This window comes from Lactuca virosa, chromosome 9 (genome assembly GCF_052849685.1).
Source record: "Lactuca virosa cultivar CGN04683 chromosome 9, Lactuca_virosa_CGN04683_v6, whole genome shotgun sequence".
Taxonomy (NCBI): Eukaryota; Viridiplantae; Streptophyta; class Magnoliopsida; order Asterales; family Asteraceae; genus Lactuca; species Lactuca virosa.
In genome coordinates, this window is record NC_136434.1 from 148,937,884 (window position 1) to 148,953,852 (window position 15,969).

The window sequence follows — 15,969 nt, forward strand, 5'->3', positions numbered from 1 at the left end:
TGTTAGTAATTAGGTGTGTGAACTCAGGTCTGCAAGTCATATGCTGCTCTGAATGATTTTTTTGCTGCCTTTGATGGTTTTCTTTGATTCATTGATGTCTCCAAACTGGATTATTTTGCTAACCAATTGATGATTTTGTTTGATTTTTTGCAACTATAGTTAGGGCTCCATCACACACAGACATCTGGAAGAAACATACAAAGTAAATTTTATTACATAAGATTACATTATATCTAATATTGCAATTTGTAAAGACACAGACAAATATATATATATCAAAATAACTCTTTGATTGATTGGAAATATAACTCAAAAACCAATTACATATATATGTGTATATGTCTATGTATGTTGCTGTGTTTTGGTGTTTTTTAACCCTCTTGGTAATACACTGAATATATAGGATTGATAGAATCATTTTAATCCTATAATTAATACACATGAGACCCAACCACTTGTTGGTGTCCCTTACTTTGTTCCAGAAATTGTGTTAGCCTTTTAGGAGTGGAAGACAGGAGTGGAGGGAGATGATGACTTAAGATTCCAACAATCACCCCCGAATCTCTAAGTCCTTCTAGAGATTCCCGATCACCGCCAATCTTTAAGTCCTTCTAAAGATGTCTTCGATCCTGATCAAGTCCCGCATTGTCTTGAACTTGGTTCGAGCCAATGGTTTTGTGAGAATGTCTGCCTTTTGTTCTTCACCTGGAATGTACTTCACCTCCACTTGTTCCTTTTCAACACACTTACGAATGAAGTGAAACCTCGTGTGAATGTGTTTGCTTCTTCCGTGAAAAACAGGATTCTTCGTGAGTTCGATAGCTGACTTGTTATCAACTCTTAGGACCACCTTCTCTTATGCTTTGTTCATGATTTCGCCTAGCAAATCTTGAAGCCATATTGCTTGACATGCAGCCGCAGTTGCAGCCATGAACTCCGCCTCGCAAGATGATAAAGCAACAGTATCTTGCTTTTGAGAACACCATGTTATTGGAGACAACCCATAGTAGAAAATGTGACCGGTTGTGCTTCTTCCGTCGTCCGGGTCGACATTGTGACTACTATCGCTGTAACCAATGATCCGGTTTTGCCCCATCCTCTCGTACTTGATTCCATGTGACGTTGTTCCACGTAAGTACCTTAGGATGTGTTTGATTGCAACACCATGTGATTCTCTTGGATTTTGCATGTATCGACTAACAACTCCAACCGCATATGCCATATCGGGTCTTGTCTGCAAGAGATATCTAAGGCATCCTACCAACTTACGGTATTGTGTCGGGTCGATTTCGGGTTCATCTTCGGCCTTCGACATTTTGGTTCCTGGATCCATGGGAATGTGGGTCGGATTGCAATCGTGTAAACCGGCTTCTTTTAGAATGCGTCTAGCATACGCTTCTTGGTTTATAGTAATCCCTGATTCTTCTTGTTTGACTTCAATGCCCAGGTAGTAAGTTAATCTTCCAAGATCAGACATCTCGAAGTTCTTGGACATTTCAAATTTGAACCTTTTGATCATGCTCAAATTTGTACCTGTGACAAACAAATCATCAACATAGATTGCTAAAATTAGCAAGTTGGATCCTTCGTTCTTCCGGTACACCGATGGTTCTTTCATGCACTTATGAAATTTCATTCCTTTCAAAATCCCATCAAGTTTTGTATTCCATGCTCTCGGTGCTTGTCTAAGACCATATAGTGCTTTTGAAAGACGGTACACCTTGTGCTCGTCGCCTTTCCTTATGTAGCCTTCCGGTTGATACACATAGACGGTTTCTCTCAACTCTCCATGTAAGAAAGCCGTCTTGACATCCAAGTGGTGAAGCTCCCATCCATTGGTAGCGGCTAAGGCAATGAGAAACCGTATGGTTTCGATGCGAGCTACCGGAGCAAATACTTCTTGAAAGTCAATACCAGGTTGTTGTACGTACCCTTTAGCAACCAACCTCGCCTTGTGTTTGTTTATGGTGCCATCTGCATTTTTCTTCAGCTTGAACACCCATTTGAGTCCAATGGGCTTCACCCCCATAGGTTTGTTTACGAGAGACCAAGTATTGTTCTTGTTGATTGAATTGATCTCTGTATTCATGGCTTTGACCCACTCTGGTTCTTTCTTCGCCTCTTCAACCGATACCGGCTCGTCATTGGTTGCTAGGAGAAGTTCTTCAATTTCATCAACATAAAGTACATAATCTCGTAATCGAATTGGAAGCACCTTTTGTCTTGTGGGCCTTTGGTTTTGAACATTGTTCACGTTGTTGTTGATCGGACTTGGTTGCTCATTTTCTTGTACCTCTACTCCGTCTTCAATCTCGTGATCTGATTCGTTTGGTTCGTTGTTTACTTCGTTTCCTTGGTTGTTGTTTGCCTTATCTTCCGGTAAATCCCATGGTACTATGAATGATCCTGGTTCTTCATTGTCAGGTGTAGCTTCGTTAACCCAATTCCATCCTTTGGTTTCATTAAAAATAACGTCTCGATTTACGATTATTTTTTGTGTAATCGGGTTAAATAACCGATAGGCTTTTATACCTGGTTCAGAACCAAGATGAACCAATGGTCTTGATCTTGCATCCAATTTTTTCACGTTTACCGGTTCAACTTTTGCATACGCTAAACACCCAAAGATGCGTACGTTCTCCAAATTAGGTTTTCTTTTATACAACTTCTCGTACGGAGTTGTATCACCAAGTACTCTTGTGTAAACACGGTTGACCAGGTTTGTGGAATGTTTTACCGCTTCTCCCCATAGATAGTTTGGAACATGCATCGCCTTCATGATACTTCGTGTCATGTCCATAAGTGTTCTGTTTCTTCGTTCCACAATACCGTTTTGTTGTGGTGAATATGGGGCGGTAAGATGGCGTTTGATTCCATCCATATCACAAAAGGAATTAAACTCGAGCGAAGTAAACTCACCTCCTCGATCACTTCGAAACACCTTTAAAGACTTTCCGAGCTCATTCTCCGCCAAAGCTTTAAATTTTTTGAAGTGTAAAAACGCCTCATTTTTCTCTTTTAAGAGAAAAATCCACATATACCATGAAAAATCGTCAATTAGTGTGAAAATGTATCGATTTTGACCCTTCGTTGACGGTGTTATCGGACCACATAAATCACCGTGAACTAGCTCCAATGGCCGTGTTGCTTTGTACGTCGTCATTAATGGAAATGACTTTCTTGTTTGCTTGCCCACCAAACAAGATTCACACAATTGATTTTCACTGTCAAAATGGGGTAACCCTTTGACTAGACCTTTCTTGGACATCTTTTTCATTGACTCGAAATTGATGTGTCCAAGTCTTGCATGCCAGCGCCACGTATCTTCACTCAGTCTTGTATGAAGGCAAATAGGTACTCCAATAGGCAACTGTATTTTATAAAGGCGATTTGGAGTTCTTTGTACCTTCATTAATAAGCAGTTGTCGGCATCATGCATTGTCAAATAGTTGTCTTTCATCCGAATATCGCACCCGGCTTCGGTTGCTTGTCCGAGACTGAAAATATTATTTTTCAAATCCGGAATGAAATAAATCTCCGTTATCAATCGTTGTTGCCCCGATTTTCCTTGGAAAACAATTGAGCCTTTCCCTTTTATTTCGACACACGAATTATCACCGAATTTGACCTTTCCGGTTATTCCTTCGTCGAGTTCGGAGAAAAATGAACGATTTCCTGTCATGTGATTACTTGCCCTGTTGTCCAAATACCACACATCGTTTTCTTGTGAGTTGTATCGAGACGGTATCACCTTCTCTTCGTTCAAAAATACGGACTCGTGTAGAAATACTGTTTCATCGGCATCGTCGTGTTCAGTAAAATTACTTTCTTGAAATTTTTGGGTTCGGTCCGGACATTTGGATGCGTAATGGCCCGATTTATCGCATCTGTAACAAATAATTTTTGACAGATCTTTTTTCGGGTTACTGTTCGAGTCCGAATTAGAATTGGGCCGGTTATTGGGCTTATTATTGTTTTGGGCCGAATTGGGTCGGGTTGATTTTGACCCGGATCCATTCGAAGACCCGGCTCCACCGGATCCACCTGACCCGGTTCGATTAAAACCCCCCGAACCCCCTTTTCTTCCCTTATTCGACTCCTTCCCTCCCGACGATCCTCCGGACGAACCAGACGCTCCACCACCGCTCCAGCCGCCAGTCGATCTTGAGGCAAACAACACCTTCGCGCCACCATCTCCGCTATCATCTGCCTCTCTTATTCTCTCTTCGTAAGCTTTCAGACGTCCGACTACGTCCTCGAAGCCCACGGATTTCAGATCGAGCACCTGCTCGAGTGATGCTACCAAATGGATGAATCGTCTGGGAACGACCTTCAGAAGCTTCTTCACAAGCTTCGATTCGTCTATCGTTTCACCAAGCGATGCAGATTTCGAAGCTAAACCGGAGAGCTTTCCGGTGAAAGAGTCGATGGTCTCCGTTTCATTCATCCTCAACCGATCGAAATCGGTGTTCAGGGTTTGAAGTCGGGCTTCTTTCACCCGATCAGCGCCAACGTGACGGGCCTTGATTGCTTCCCAGAGAGCCTTTGCGGAGCTGACATCCCCAATTTGCATCACAAGTGCTTCGGGAATTGCTTGATATAGTAAGCCTACTGCTAAGCAGTCTTTTTCTTCAACTTTAGTTGTTCCAGGTTCGATTTCTGACCAAACCTTGTGTATACGCAGGACGACCTTCATGCGTAGAGCCCAGACAGTGTAATTTGTCTGGGTTAACATTGGGCAGGCCACCGATGTGGTTCCGACTTCCTTGATTCTCGTCGGAGGAGCAGCAGCACCCCCACTTCGATCATCTTCAACATCGGACATTTTCTTTTACTGGTGTCCTTCTTGATCACCAGGTATGAATTCAAAGCCCCTGTTCTTGAGCTCTGATACCAATTCTAATATTGCAATTTGTAAAGACACAGACAAATATATATATATATATATATATATATATATATATATATATATATATATATATATATATATATATATATATATATATATATCAAAATAACTCTTTGATTGATTGGAAATATAACTCAAAAACCAATTACATATATATGTGTATATGTCTATGTATGTTGCTGTGTTTTGGTGTTTTTTAACCCTCTTGGTAATACACTGAATATATAGGATTGATAGAATCATTTTAATCCTATAATTAATACCCATGAGACCCAACCACTTGTTGGTGTCCCTTACTTTGTTCCAGAAATTGTGTTAGCCTTTTAGGAGTGGAAGACAGGAGTGGAGGGAGATGATGACTTAAGATTCCAACATTATATACTAATATTTTCTCTAAAAAGCACTTTTAAATCTAATGCTTACGTGTTTCTTCTTCAATTTTCATCTTCAAGGTGCCAAGTGGTCCAACAAGGCAACATATTATTATTATTATTATTATTATTATTATTATTATTATTATTATTATTATTAGTTTTCATGACAAATGATATATAACTAAAAAGAAAAACAAGATTGAAACTAATAGAAAAACATGAATAGTTTGAGTTTTCTTCATACGGCTTCTGTTATTGATCTTCCTTTTAATGGTTGTGTTCATTTTAATGTTGTCCTGTTTAATATATCAATTTTGTCCCATTCAATATATCGTTCTGTCTTATTATATTCGGTTGGAATGGAATCATATAGGACTGGAATGTAATCATGTGAACATGGGTTGAATGGTTGGAAAAGAATGGGGTGGAATGGCCGGAAGGGAATCATGTGAATAGGGGTGTAATCTGATACAAATATGGTTGTATGAGTGTGATGCACTTTTTCATTATTGAATTTTTAGTCCATGTGGCCAAATGCATGACACTATGAATTTGATGCAGTTTTTTCATTATTAAATTCCATTTTTATAATGTAAACGCATTTCTTAAAAATGGATATATTTTTAATATTAAATTTAATGTGTATCTATGAAAAATGTTCAATATTAATATTATTTTTATTTGATTAAATGAGGATATCTACATATCAAAACCAAAATGCCATATGTTCATTTGATTCATAAATAGGACAAATTCAAGAAACACAATGTTCATTTAAATTTCATGCAGTAGTTCTTTTTTTCATGTTAATCATTCCAATTGGTTGAATTTTATGGAGAGCAAAAAAAGAAAATTTTATGGAGAGCAAAAAAAGACAAACACAAAAAAAAAAAAAAAAAAGATAAACTCAAGTATTTTCTATATGATTACGTAAACATGTGAATCAAGAATTATCTATCTTCCTTATATAATTATATCATAGTAACTAATAATTGATTATAGTGATCTCAAATATATATATATATCTATCTTCCTTATATAATTATATCATAGTAACTAATAATTGATTATAGTGATCTCAAATATATATATATATATATGATATTGATGTTTGTATTTATAATTTTTAACTCTAAGCATATTCTGTTTGTTGCTACTTTGACATATTTATTAAAAAGATTTATACTACTAAAATAAATTCTAATCAATTTTAAATTTGAACAAATATATTTTCACATTAAAAGTCAATATAAAAGAAATTTCTATTTGTTGATATTAAAAGACAGATCTTCAAAAATCCTTAATTTTTTTTTTTAATATTTGTAATTCTATTTTTTTAATTTTAAAAAATAGAAAACACACGATAATGGTTTAAAATTTGTAGACAAATCGACTACAATAAATAATCGATAACTTCAAGATCGAAGTATAAAACCCAAATATCACGATAGCGATTCAACGGAATATAAAACTATTTGAATAATCAACCAAGAATAAATCGAACGATAAAAAGAAAAAACACGCGATATTTACGTGGAAACCCAAATCGGGAAAAACAACGGGCGGAGGAAGCCGAGAACCAATTTACTATAATATTCAGTGTTTACAGAGATAGAGGAAAGAAAAACAAATATATCAAATATATATTTGTATGAATATGAGAGAAAAATGAAGATGTAATTTGAGGTGTGTTGTTTTTTTAATAAGCTTGGTTTCATTTCCTTTTATAGGCAAATGAATGTATGAATTCAATTGTCTATTACCATCCAAGCTTGACAAACATGCTACCATCCATTCTTGACAAACATGCTACCACCCATTCTTGACAAATTAAAACCACATGTGTAAAATGGTATTCTAGAAATCATCCAATGTTGAAGTTTGAAGGAAACTTCCACAATCTCCACCTTGACTTCAAATGAGACAGGATGAAAAAACTTTAACTTGCACAATGATCATGCAAAACAGTTTATCAACAGCTCATCATACTCCAAATCTCTATAAGAATCTGCAAACACCATATGAGAAAAAATTGATTTCGAAAAGTAAATATACTTCCTCCACCACGAGCCTATCAGGCTCAAATGCGATCTGAAACACCCACCAAATCCAAACATGCTTTGAATTTGGCTATTGGAAGACTTTTAGTGAACATATCAGCAGGATTATCATTGGTGCTAATCTTGTTTACTGTAATATCGCCTTTAGCAATAACATCTCTGATGAAGTGATAACGAACATCAATATGCTTCATTCGATCATGGAACATTTGATCCTTCGTCAGAAATATTGCACTTTGATTGTCACAAAAAACAGTGTTAACAAATAACTTGTTTGAAAGCTCACCTATCAACCGTTTCAACCAGAGGGCTTCCTTCACTGCTTCCGTAGCAGCCATGTATTCGGCTTCAGTGGTGGATAACGCTACAGTAGATTGTAACTGCGCTTTCCAGCTAACTGCGCAATCACCCAAAGTAAACACGTACCCTGTAATCGATCGTCTTTTATCCAAGTCCTTTGCATAATCGGAATCCACATAACCAAGTACTCCATTATCGGTTTTTCCAAACCGCAGACATAAAGAGGAAGTACCTCGCAAGTAGCGAAAAATCCATTTAACAGCAACCCAATGCTCCTTTCCTGGATTCGCCATGTATCTGCTCACCATGCTTACCGTATATGACAAATCTGGACGTGTACAAATCATAGCATACATAAGAGATCCTACAGCGCTGGAGTATGGTACCTTTGCCATGTATGCTATATCTTCTTCGGTGGTAGGACTTAAGGCGGATGATAGCTTGAAGTGGGCTGCGAAAGGAGTGCTGACTTCTTTTGCGTCATGCATATTGAAACGGTGCAGAACCTTCTCAATGTAGCTTTGTTGAGAAAGGTATATAGTTCTTGCACTACGGTCTCGCACTATTTCCATTCCTAGAATTTTCTTGGCAGCACCCAAGTCCTTCATATCGAACTCAGCATTCAACTGGTCTTTTATCTTTTGAATCTCCTTTATATTCTTCGCTGCAATTAACATGTCATCCACGTATAAAAGTAGATAGACCATTGAACCATCGTCACACTTTTTGTAGTAAACGCAGCTGTCGTAGGTGCACCTTTTCAGCTTGTGACTGGTCATAAATGAGTCAAACCTTTTATACCATTGTCGAGGAGATTGCTTGAGGCCATAAAGAGACTTCTTCAATTTGCACACGTAGCTTTCCTTGCCAGGAGCTACAAAACCTTCAGGTTGTTGCATATATATCTCTTCCTCAAGCACACCATTTAAGAATGATGTAGTAACATCAAGTTGCTCTAATTCATAGTCATGAGAGGCAACTAATCCCAACAAGACACGTATTGACGTGTGTTTCACAACCGGAGAGAAAATGTCGGTATAATCGATACCTGGGATTTGACTGTAGCCTTTGGCTACCAAACGAGCTTTATATCTTGGTTTGTCACCTGGGTGGATAGCCTCCTTCAACTTGTAGACCCATTTGCACTTAACTGTCTTCTTACCCTTTGGAGCTGGAACGAGATCCCATGTGCCATTTTTCTGAAGAGATTCCATCTCCTCGTGCATGGCAACCATCCACTTATTAGAATGTTTGGATTGAATGGCCTCGTTGTAGCTTGTGGGCTCCAGAACAGACTCAACTTCATTGGCAACTGTAAGTGCATAAGCGACAAAATTGGCTTGAACATATCTCTTTGGAGGTACAATCTGTCTGCGAGGTCTATCTCTTGCAATGGAGGGACTGTGAGGTTGGCTTGGAGCTTCGGCTGGCTCATGAGAAGAGGAATGTTGATTATTCGAGGGTTGAGAAACCTCGACACCTTCATGAGACTGGTCCTCGAAAGATGAATTTAAAGGAAACTCCACCTCCACTCGAACTTTGTCTTTTTCGAATTTTCATTTTCTCTGGTCTGAATGTTGGAGACAGGATGAAGCATGGCTTTTTCATCGAAGGTCACATCTTTAGATGTCAAAACCTTGCTTAGCTCCGGGGTCCATAATTTGAACCCTTTAACACCTGTCGAATATCCGAGAAAGACGCATTTAATTGCCCTCGGTTCCAATTTACCGTTATCAACTCGGGCATATGCTGGACATCCAAATGGAATCAATTTCGTGTAATCAGCAGGTTGGCCGGACCAAAGCTCAAATGGGGTCTTCTTTTGAATAACACGAGAAGGGGAACAGTTGCTAATGTAGCATGCGGTTGAAGCGGCCTGGGCCCAAAAAGACTTCGGCAACTTCGAATGAGATAGCATGCGTCAGACCTTCTCCATGATGGTGCGTTTCATACGTTCCGCTACACCGTTCTGCTGTGGTGTATGAACTACGGTGCGATGCCTCGTAATTCCTTCCCTACGGCAATAGGAGTTGAATTCTTCAGAACAAAATTCCAGTCCATTATCAGTACGAAGGTATTTCACTTCAAAACCTGATTGCTTTTCAACCAATACTTTCCAATCTCTAAAAGTTTGGAATACTTCTCCCTTTGACTTCAAGAAGAACGACCATACCTTTCTTGAGAAATCGTCAATTATCGTGAGCATATAAGAGGCTCCACCTTTCGATGTAACCTTCGCTGGTCCCCATAAATCAGAGTGTATGTAGTCAAGTGGCCCTTTCGTCGTATGTTTGCCACCGATAAAACTCACTCGCTTCTGCTTTCCAAATACACAATCTTCATAGAATTCAAGTTCGATTGATTTGTGCTCCCCGAGCAACCCCGTTCGACTTAGTTCATTCATACCATGGTATGACATGTGAGCGAGCCTGAGGTGCCATAGACGAGAGCGATCAGCATTGGAGAGGGATTTAGAACATACCGAGACTTCGCCGGAGATAACTTGCCCATCCATAATGTAAAGGTTTGCGGATTTTCTAACTCCTCGGATGACCACAGAACCTTCCTTGAAAATATGGAGTTTCCCGTCTTTGCCAACAAACTCGTAACCTTTCTTCTCGAAAGTACCGAGACTTAGTAAATTTCGCCTAAGACCGGATACGTGCTTCACATCTTGAATCGTTCGAACAACGCCATCGAACATGCGGAACCTGAGTGTACCCCGTCCAATAATACGACACGAAGTGTCGTTACCCATTAGAACGTGGCCTTCGTTAACCTTTTCATATGAATGAAAAACGCTTCGGTTGGAGCTCATATGAAAAGTACACGCTGAATCAAGTACCCACTCACTCGTGGTCATTAAACCGTAGTCTGAAACGGATAGAAGCTCGCCATCGGAACCAGTTTCGGCAACATCGGCTTCAACGGTGTTATTGGTTGTTTTTCCCTTTGCGATTGCCTTTGCTTTCTCCTTGTTCTTTAACTTGAAACATTCATCGATCAGATGTCCCTTCTTGTGGCAATAATTGCAATACTTGCGATTGGCTTTGGACTTAGATCTAGATCGGTTTTGTGAAGAGCTACATCTCTCGTTAGGTCTCCCTCTGATGTTGAGACCTTCGGCTTTAGAATCGCTGCTACTGTTCCCAACTATCTGCTTCATCTTTTCCTTTGAATCAAGAGCAGTCATTACCTCGTCAAGGACAAGAGTGTCCCGAGAATAGATAATGGTGTCACGAAAGTGATCGTAGGAGTCTGGGAGAGAAGATAATAAAAATAACGCCAAGTCTTCATCTTCGTATTTGACGTCCATATTCTCCAGATTTCCTACAAGCTCTTTAAAGGTAGAGAGGTGATCAGACAAAGAACTACCTTCACCCATCTTTAGGTTAAAAAGTCGTTGCTTCAAGTGTAGCTTGTTGGGCAAGCTTTTCGTCATAAGTAGCTGCTCGAGTTTTAGCCAGAGAGCCGCTGCGGATGTCTCTTTCAACACATCTTGGAGAACGTCGTTAGAAAGATGCAGACGGATCTGTGACGACGCCTTCAGATCTTTCATCTCCTTTTCCTCAGTCGACCAAGTTGCCGGCATTTTCTCCATTCCTAATAGTGCTTTGTGGAGATCCATTTGGATCAACACATCTTTCATCTTTACTTGCCAGAGAGGGAATCTTGTGTTTCTGTCAAGTAAAGGAATATCGTACTTCATCGATGACATGGTTGAAAATAGTTTTTTTACGAATCGTTATCGGAAAACCCGGATAGCTCTGATACCAATTGTAGACAAATCGACTACAATAAATAATCGATAACTTCAAGATCGAAGTATAAAACCCAAATATCACGATAGCGATTCAACGGAATATAAAACTATTTGAATAATCAACCAAGAATAAATCGAACGATAAAAAGAAAAAACACGCGATATTTACGTGGAAACCCAAATCGGGAAAAACCACGGGCGGAGGAAGCCGAGAACCAATTTACTATAATATTCAGTGTTTACAGAGATAGAGGAAAGAAAAACAAATATATCAAATATATATTTGTATGAATATGAGAGAAAAATGAAGATGTAATTTGAGGTGTGTTGTTTTCTTAATAAGCTTGGTTTCATTTCCTTTTATAGGCAAATGAATGTATGAATTCAATTGTCTATTACCATCCAAGCTTGACAAACATGCTACCATCCATTCTTGACAAACATGCTACCACCCATTCTTGACAAATTAAAACCACATGTGTAGAATGGTATTCTAGAAATCATCCAATGTTGAAGTTTGAAGGAAACTTCCACAAAATTAAATCCTTTCACATACCAATAATACAAGTAAAGGGCATATGTTGCTAGGGTAAAAAAAACATGCAATATTCAATTGGAAGGTACGATTGGGCAGTATTCAATTGGAAGGTTCAAACTGCAGAAAATTGAGAAAGAAGTACTCTCATTAAGGGCAAATAGGTCAAATCACATGACCAAAATACACTTCTTCCCCAAATAAGAGGTATCCCGATCAAACTGCAGAAGATTTTGTCGATCTCATGACCTGTCCCGCCGATCGCATCTCTCCCTCTCTCAACCTGCCGCCGTTGCTCAGCCTCCCCATCACGTCTGAATTATTTTCTAGGCTGGACTTTTGCTCTTTACTCATTATTTTGACCTAATTCCTTATTCCTCATTCCTAATTTTCCCCCAATCTCCACTTACACCATTATCGATCAGACTTCACTCTATAGGGAGCTCCTCTCACTCTCGTTTGCTTTGTCGTTCGCCACCTGCTCCGTCAATCGGTAGATTTTTCTCGATCTTCTTCGTCCCTACAGGTAACATTCTTCTTTGTTATGTATTTATTAGCTGATAATTTCACTTTTTTATTAATTTTATGAATTTGTTAAAATAGAGTTGAATCTGATTAGCCTTTTATTTCTTTGAAGAAGCACATCAATTGTAGTTTCTCACCACCAATTAACTTGAATCTGATTATCCTTTTATTTCGCTTTGATTCTGATATCTATTACATATAAGCTTGATCGAGAGTTAAATTAGGGTTTTGGTGGCTTCATTTCATGAATAGAAAACAGAGTATTTCAGGAAATTAGGACTTATGGTTTTCCATAACAACCTCCTCTACGATATTTCTTTTGTTGTTTACATTTTGAATTCTTCATAATCAGCCAATCTAGATTCTGCAATTACTCTAAATTATGGATTAATTCGAATGATTGATTCCCTCTTTGAGAATTGGATACCATAAATCTTAGGTCATAAGTTGAATTATCCCCACCTAAATTATCTGATTTGATCAATTTTATAATGTTTGCGGATTTAGTGGAGACTTTAGCATTAATATTGTATTTATTAGCCGATAATTTCACATTTTTTTATGAATTTTATGAATTTTTTAACCTACAGTTGAATATGATAATTTCACTGATTTGATCAGTTTAACTCTATCACCAAAAGTTGTTAAAAACTACAATTGATGGACATAATATTATTGTCTAATGCATTATACTTATGAATGTTAATGTGCAGTACAGTAAACTGTTGAGTTGGACTTTTAAGACTTGGATGATTCTTTTAACATATAGTATACTTGAGTTTCATTGATTGTCATCAAAATGAGATGCAACTTGTGTGTAGATTAGGTGGTGTGGGTGGGGGTCTACTTTTATTCAAAGTTAGGTTAGTCTGTTTATTTATGACAGGTAAAGTTGTAATTTTTTAGTAGTTATTTGTTGTTGTAGTTGCATGTTTCTATCTTGATATATTTTTGTAATAGTGATTGCAATCCACATGCTGATCTGCAACTAGCAATGGCCAGAGCTCATCGTCTTGGACAGAAAAATAAGGTTAGAAATTATCACAGGAGATCATGTTGTGTTTTGGCTGGTTAACATAAGGGTGTTTCTGTAAATTCTGATAGCTGCCATTTTCAGGTTATAATATTTTAGACTTATAAAAAGAGGAACAATTCAAGAAAGGATGATGGGGATGACCAAGAAGAAGATGGTGTTGGAGCATTTGGTTGTTGGGAGGCTTAAAATCAAAACATCAATCAGGTACATGTTTATGATAATTTGATGTTCATATGCATGTTGACAAAATATATTACATTGATTAAGAAGTTGTTATGTAATCTGGTTATGTTTTATTACAATGTAAGAAAAGCTGGATGACATTATCATGTATGGATCAAAGGAATTATTTGCTGATGAGAATGATGAGGCTTTAAAATCAAGACAAATCCAATACGATGATGTTGCAATAGATAGGTAAATAATGCAAGATATTTACTCATCTATATTTATAGTTGTTCTGATTAAGCTTGTTAAATAAAAAAGAAATAATTCTAAATGGTTTTTTATATCTTCTTTTAACATTTGTAACCGTTGACACTTTGATAGATTGCTTAACCATGATTACATTGAAGAAGAAAATGCTGCAATGGATGATGTAGAAGAAGATGCCTTTTTAAAAGCATTTAAGGTTTTCATTTTCCGCACTATAAATCGACATTATTGACCTCTACACTAAAGATTTGAACTTTTTAATACTTATTGTGTATATCAATATGATTAGGTGGCAAATTTTGAGTACATTGATGAGGCGTCAAAAGAGAAAGAGGAAATACAAGAACCAAAAAGATCAAATTATTGGGAGGAGTTGTTAAAAGACAGATATGAAGTTCACAAATTGAAGAGTTTAATTCTATGGAAAAGGGTAAAAGAAGCCGAAAGCAGATGATGTCTGTAGAAGATGTAAGCTCTGATGCTGATGTTAATTATGAAGCAGAATTGTCTAATTGTGAAAAAGCCTTACAGGAAAAAACATTTGGTACACTTTTCAGTTGTATTTATCTTTTAATCATTTATAAGTTGCATAATTTGTTTGGGGTGATGGCATTTGTTCATGGACTCTTGTTTTAATCATTTTACAGTTGACAATGCTAAGTGCTTCCTCTTATACAAGGTGAAGGGAGAGCCTAGCTTACAATTTTATGCTTATTACAATCTCTCCTTTAATGATAATTATAGTAGTAATAATAATATTTATTATTGATAATATGCAGGATTCAGGAAGCAATCCAAGAACATATATTTAGAACAAAACATGGTGCCTCCATCCTCCCACAAGACAAGGTATACCTGATTGATTCTTTAGATTAAGCCATGTTCTTCTGGTTGCAATAGTTGATTAACCTATAACTAATGTTTATGATATTGGATATGCTCATTGATGGAAAAGATTCTGAATCTATTGATTTTGTTAACCATGTCAACATCTATTGATGTTTGAAACTTTGAATATTCTTATTTATTTTCTCTTTTTCTTTAATGATTAACAGGTAGTTATTGTTGGAACAGATGCAATCAAGAACTTTGATTTCTCTCAATAAGATATCGTGAGTTTCATTTTTTTTATATAATCTAATTGGTATCTTATTTTTTTACTATTATTTGAGGTTATGATAATATTTACAAAATCATACTCCCAGTTAAATGTATTTTATATTTGTTTTTACTATTATTCATTTATTTTGTGGTTATGATTCATTGATTTGCAATCTAATTTGTATCTTATATATTTTACTATTTGTTGAGGTTAAGATTTATAATCTAATTCATATTTTGTAAATTTTTACTATTATTTGAGGGTAAAAACATTTATTCATGTGTGTGTGTGAAAGCAAAATATTTGTAGTCTTTTTGATGTAGGTATAAAATTTGTGATTTCAGCTATTGATGAAAGATTTTTTTTTTACTTGAATTGATGGTTGTTGGTAATGTTACATGTATTTTGTTTACTTTTATCTGGACTCAACCATCATTTATGCAGTTTTCATTGCATCACAATGGTCTCCTAGAAGCAATGGCAAAGATAAGTCGTTTGTACTTGTATCTATTCAGTTTTCATTATGGAAGATGTCTAGTAGGATGTACACTAATGATGTCTATCTTCAACAATTTTATACATTTCAGATTTTATATTTCTAGTTGGTCAAAAACTAGGGAAACCCTTAAAGCAAAACAAAATGGGATTTTATACAACATACTGAATTTTAATCAAGTTGATTGTAAATTTGATTTTGCAGGTTTTGCCATTTTGGTTGAGCATGTGGTTGTTTGTGTGTATGTGGCGGTTCAAATCTAAACTGCTTGACTGTATTTGTAATGAATATTCAGTTTTGATGATTAGACAACCTTGTAGAAGAATTTTTGATGATATAATATATTTATAAATTTGATGTAACTATTAAATTTATATTTAAAAACATTTTTATATATTTTTATGACTATTATAACTGGAAAATTGGATTTTATT

General features: G+C 36.8%; 1 protein-coding gene across 1 annotated transcript; it reads left to right on the forward strand.

Annotated features, from left to right (window-relative positions):
- Positions 1–13,346: 13,346 nt before the first annotated feature.
- Positions 13,347–15,134, forward strand: LOC145135581 (CHD3-type chromatin-remodeling factor PICKLE-like). The gene is made up of 8 exons (XM_079069835.1): positions 13,347–13,496; positions 13,584–13,706; positions 13,816–13,919; positions 14,052–14,133; positions 14,227–14,481; positions 14,585–14,616; positions 14,717–14,786; positions 14,993–15,134. The coding sequence occupies exons 3-5, from the start codon at positions 13,831–13,833 to the stop codon at positions 14,389–14,391; spliced, it is 336 nt and encodes a 111-aa protein (XP_078925961.1). The 5' UTR covers positions 13,347–13,496; positions 13,584–13,706; positions 13,816–13,830; the 3' UTR covers positions 14,392–14,481; positions 14,585–14,616; positions 14,717–14,786; positions 14,993–15,134.
- The last annotated feature ends 835 nt before the right edge of the window (positions 15,135–15,969 follow it).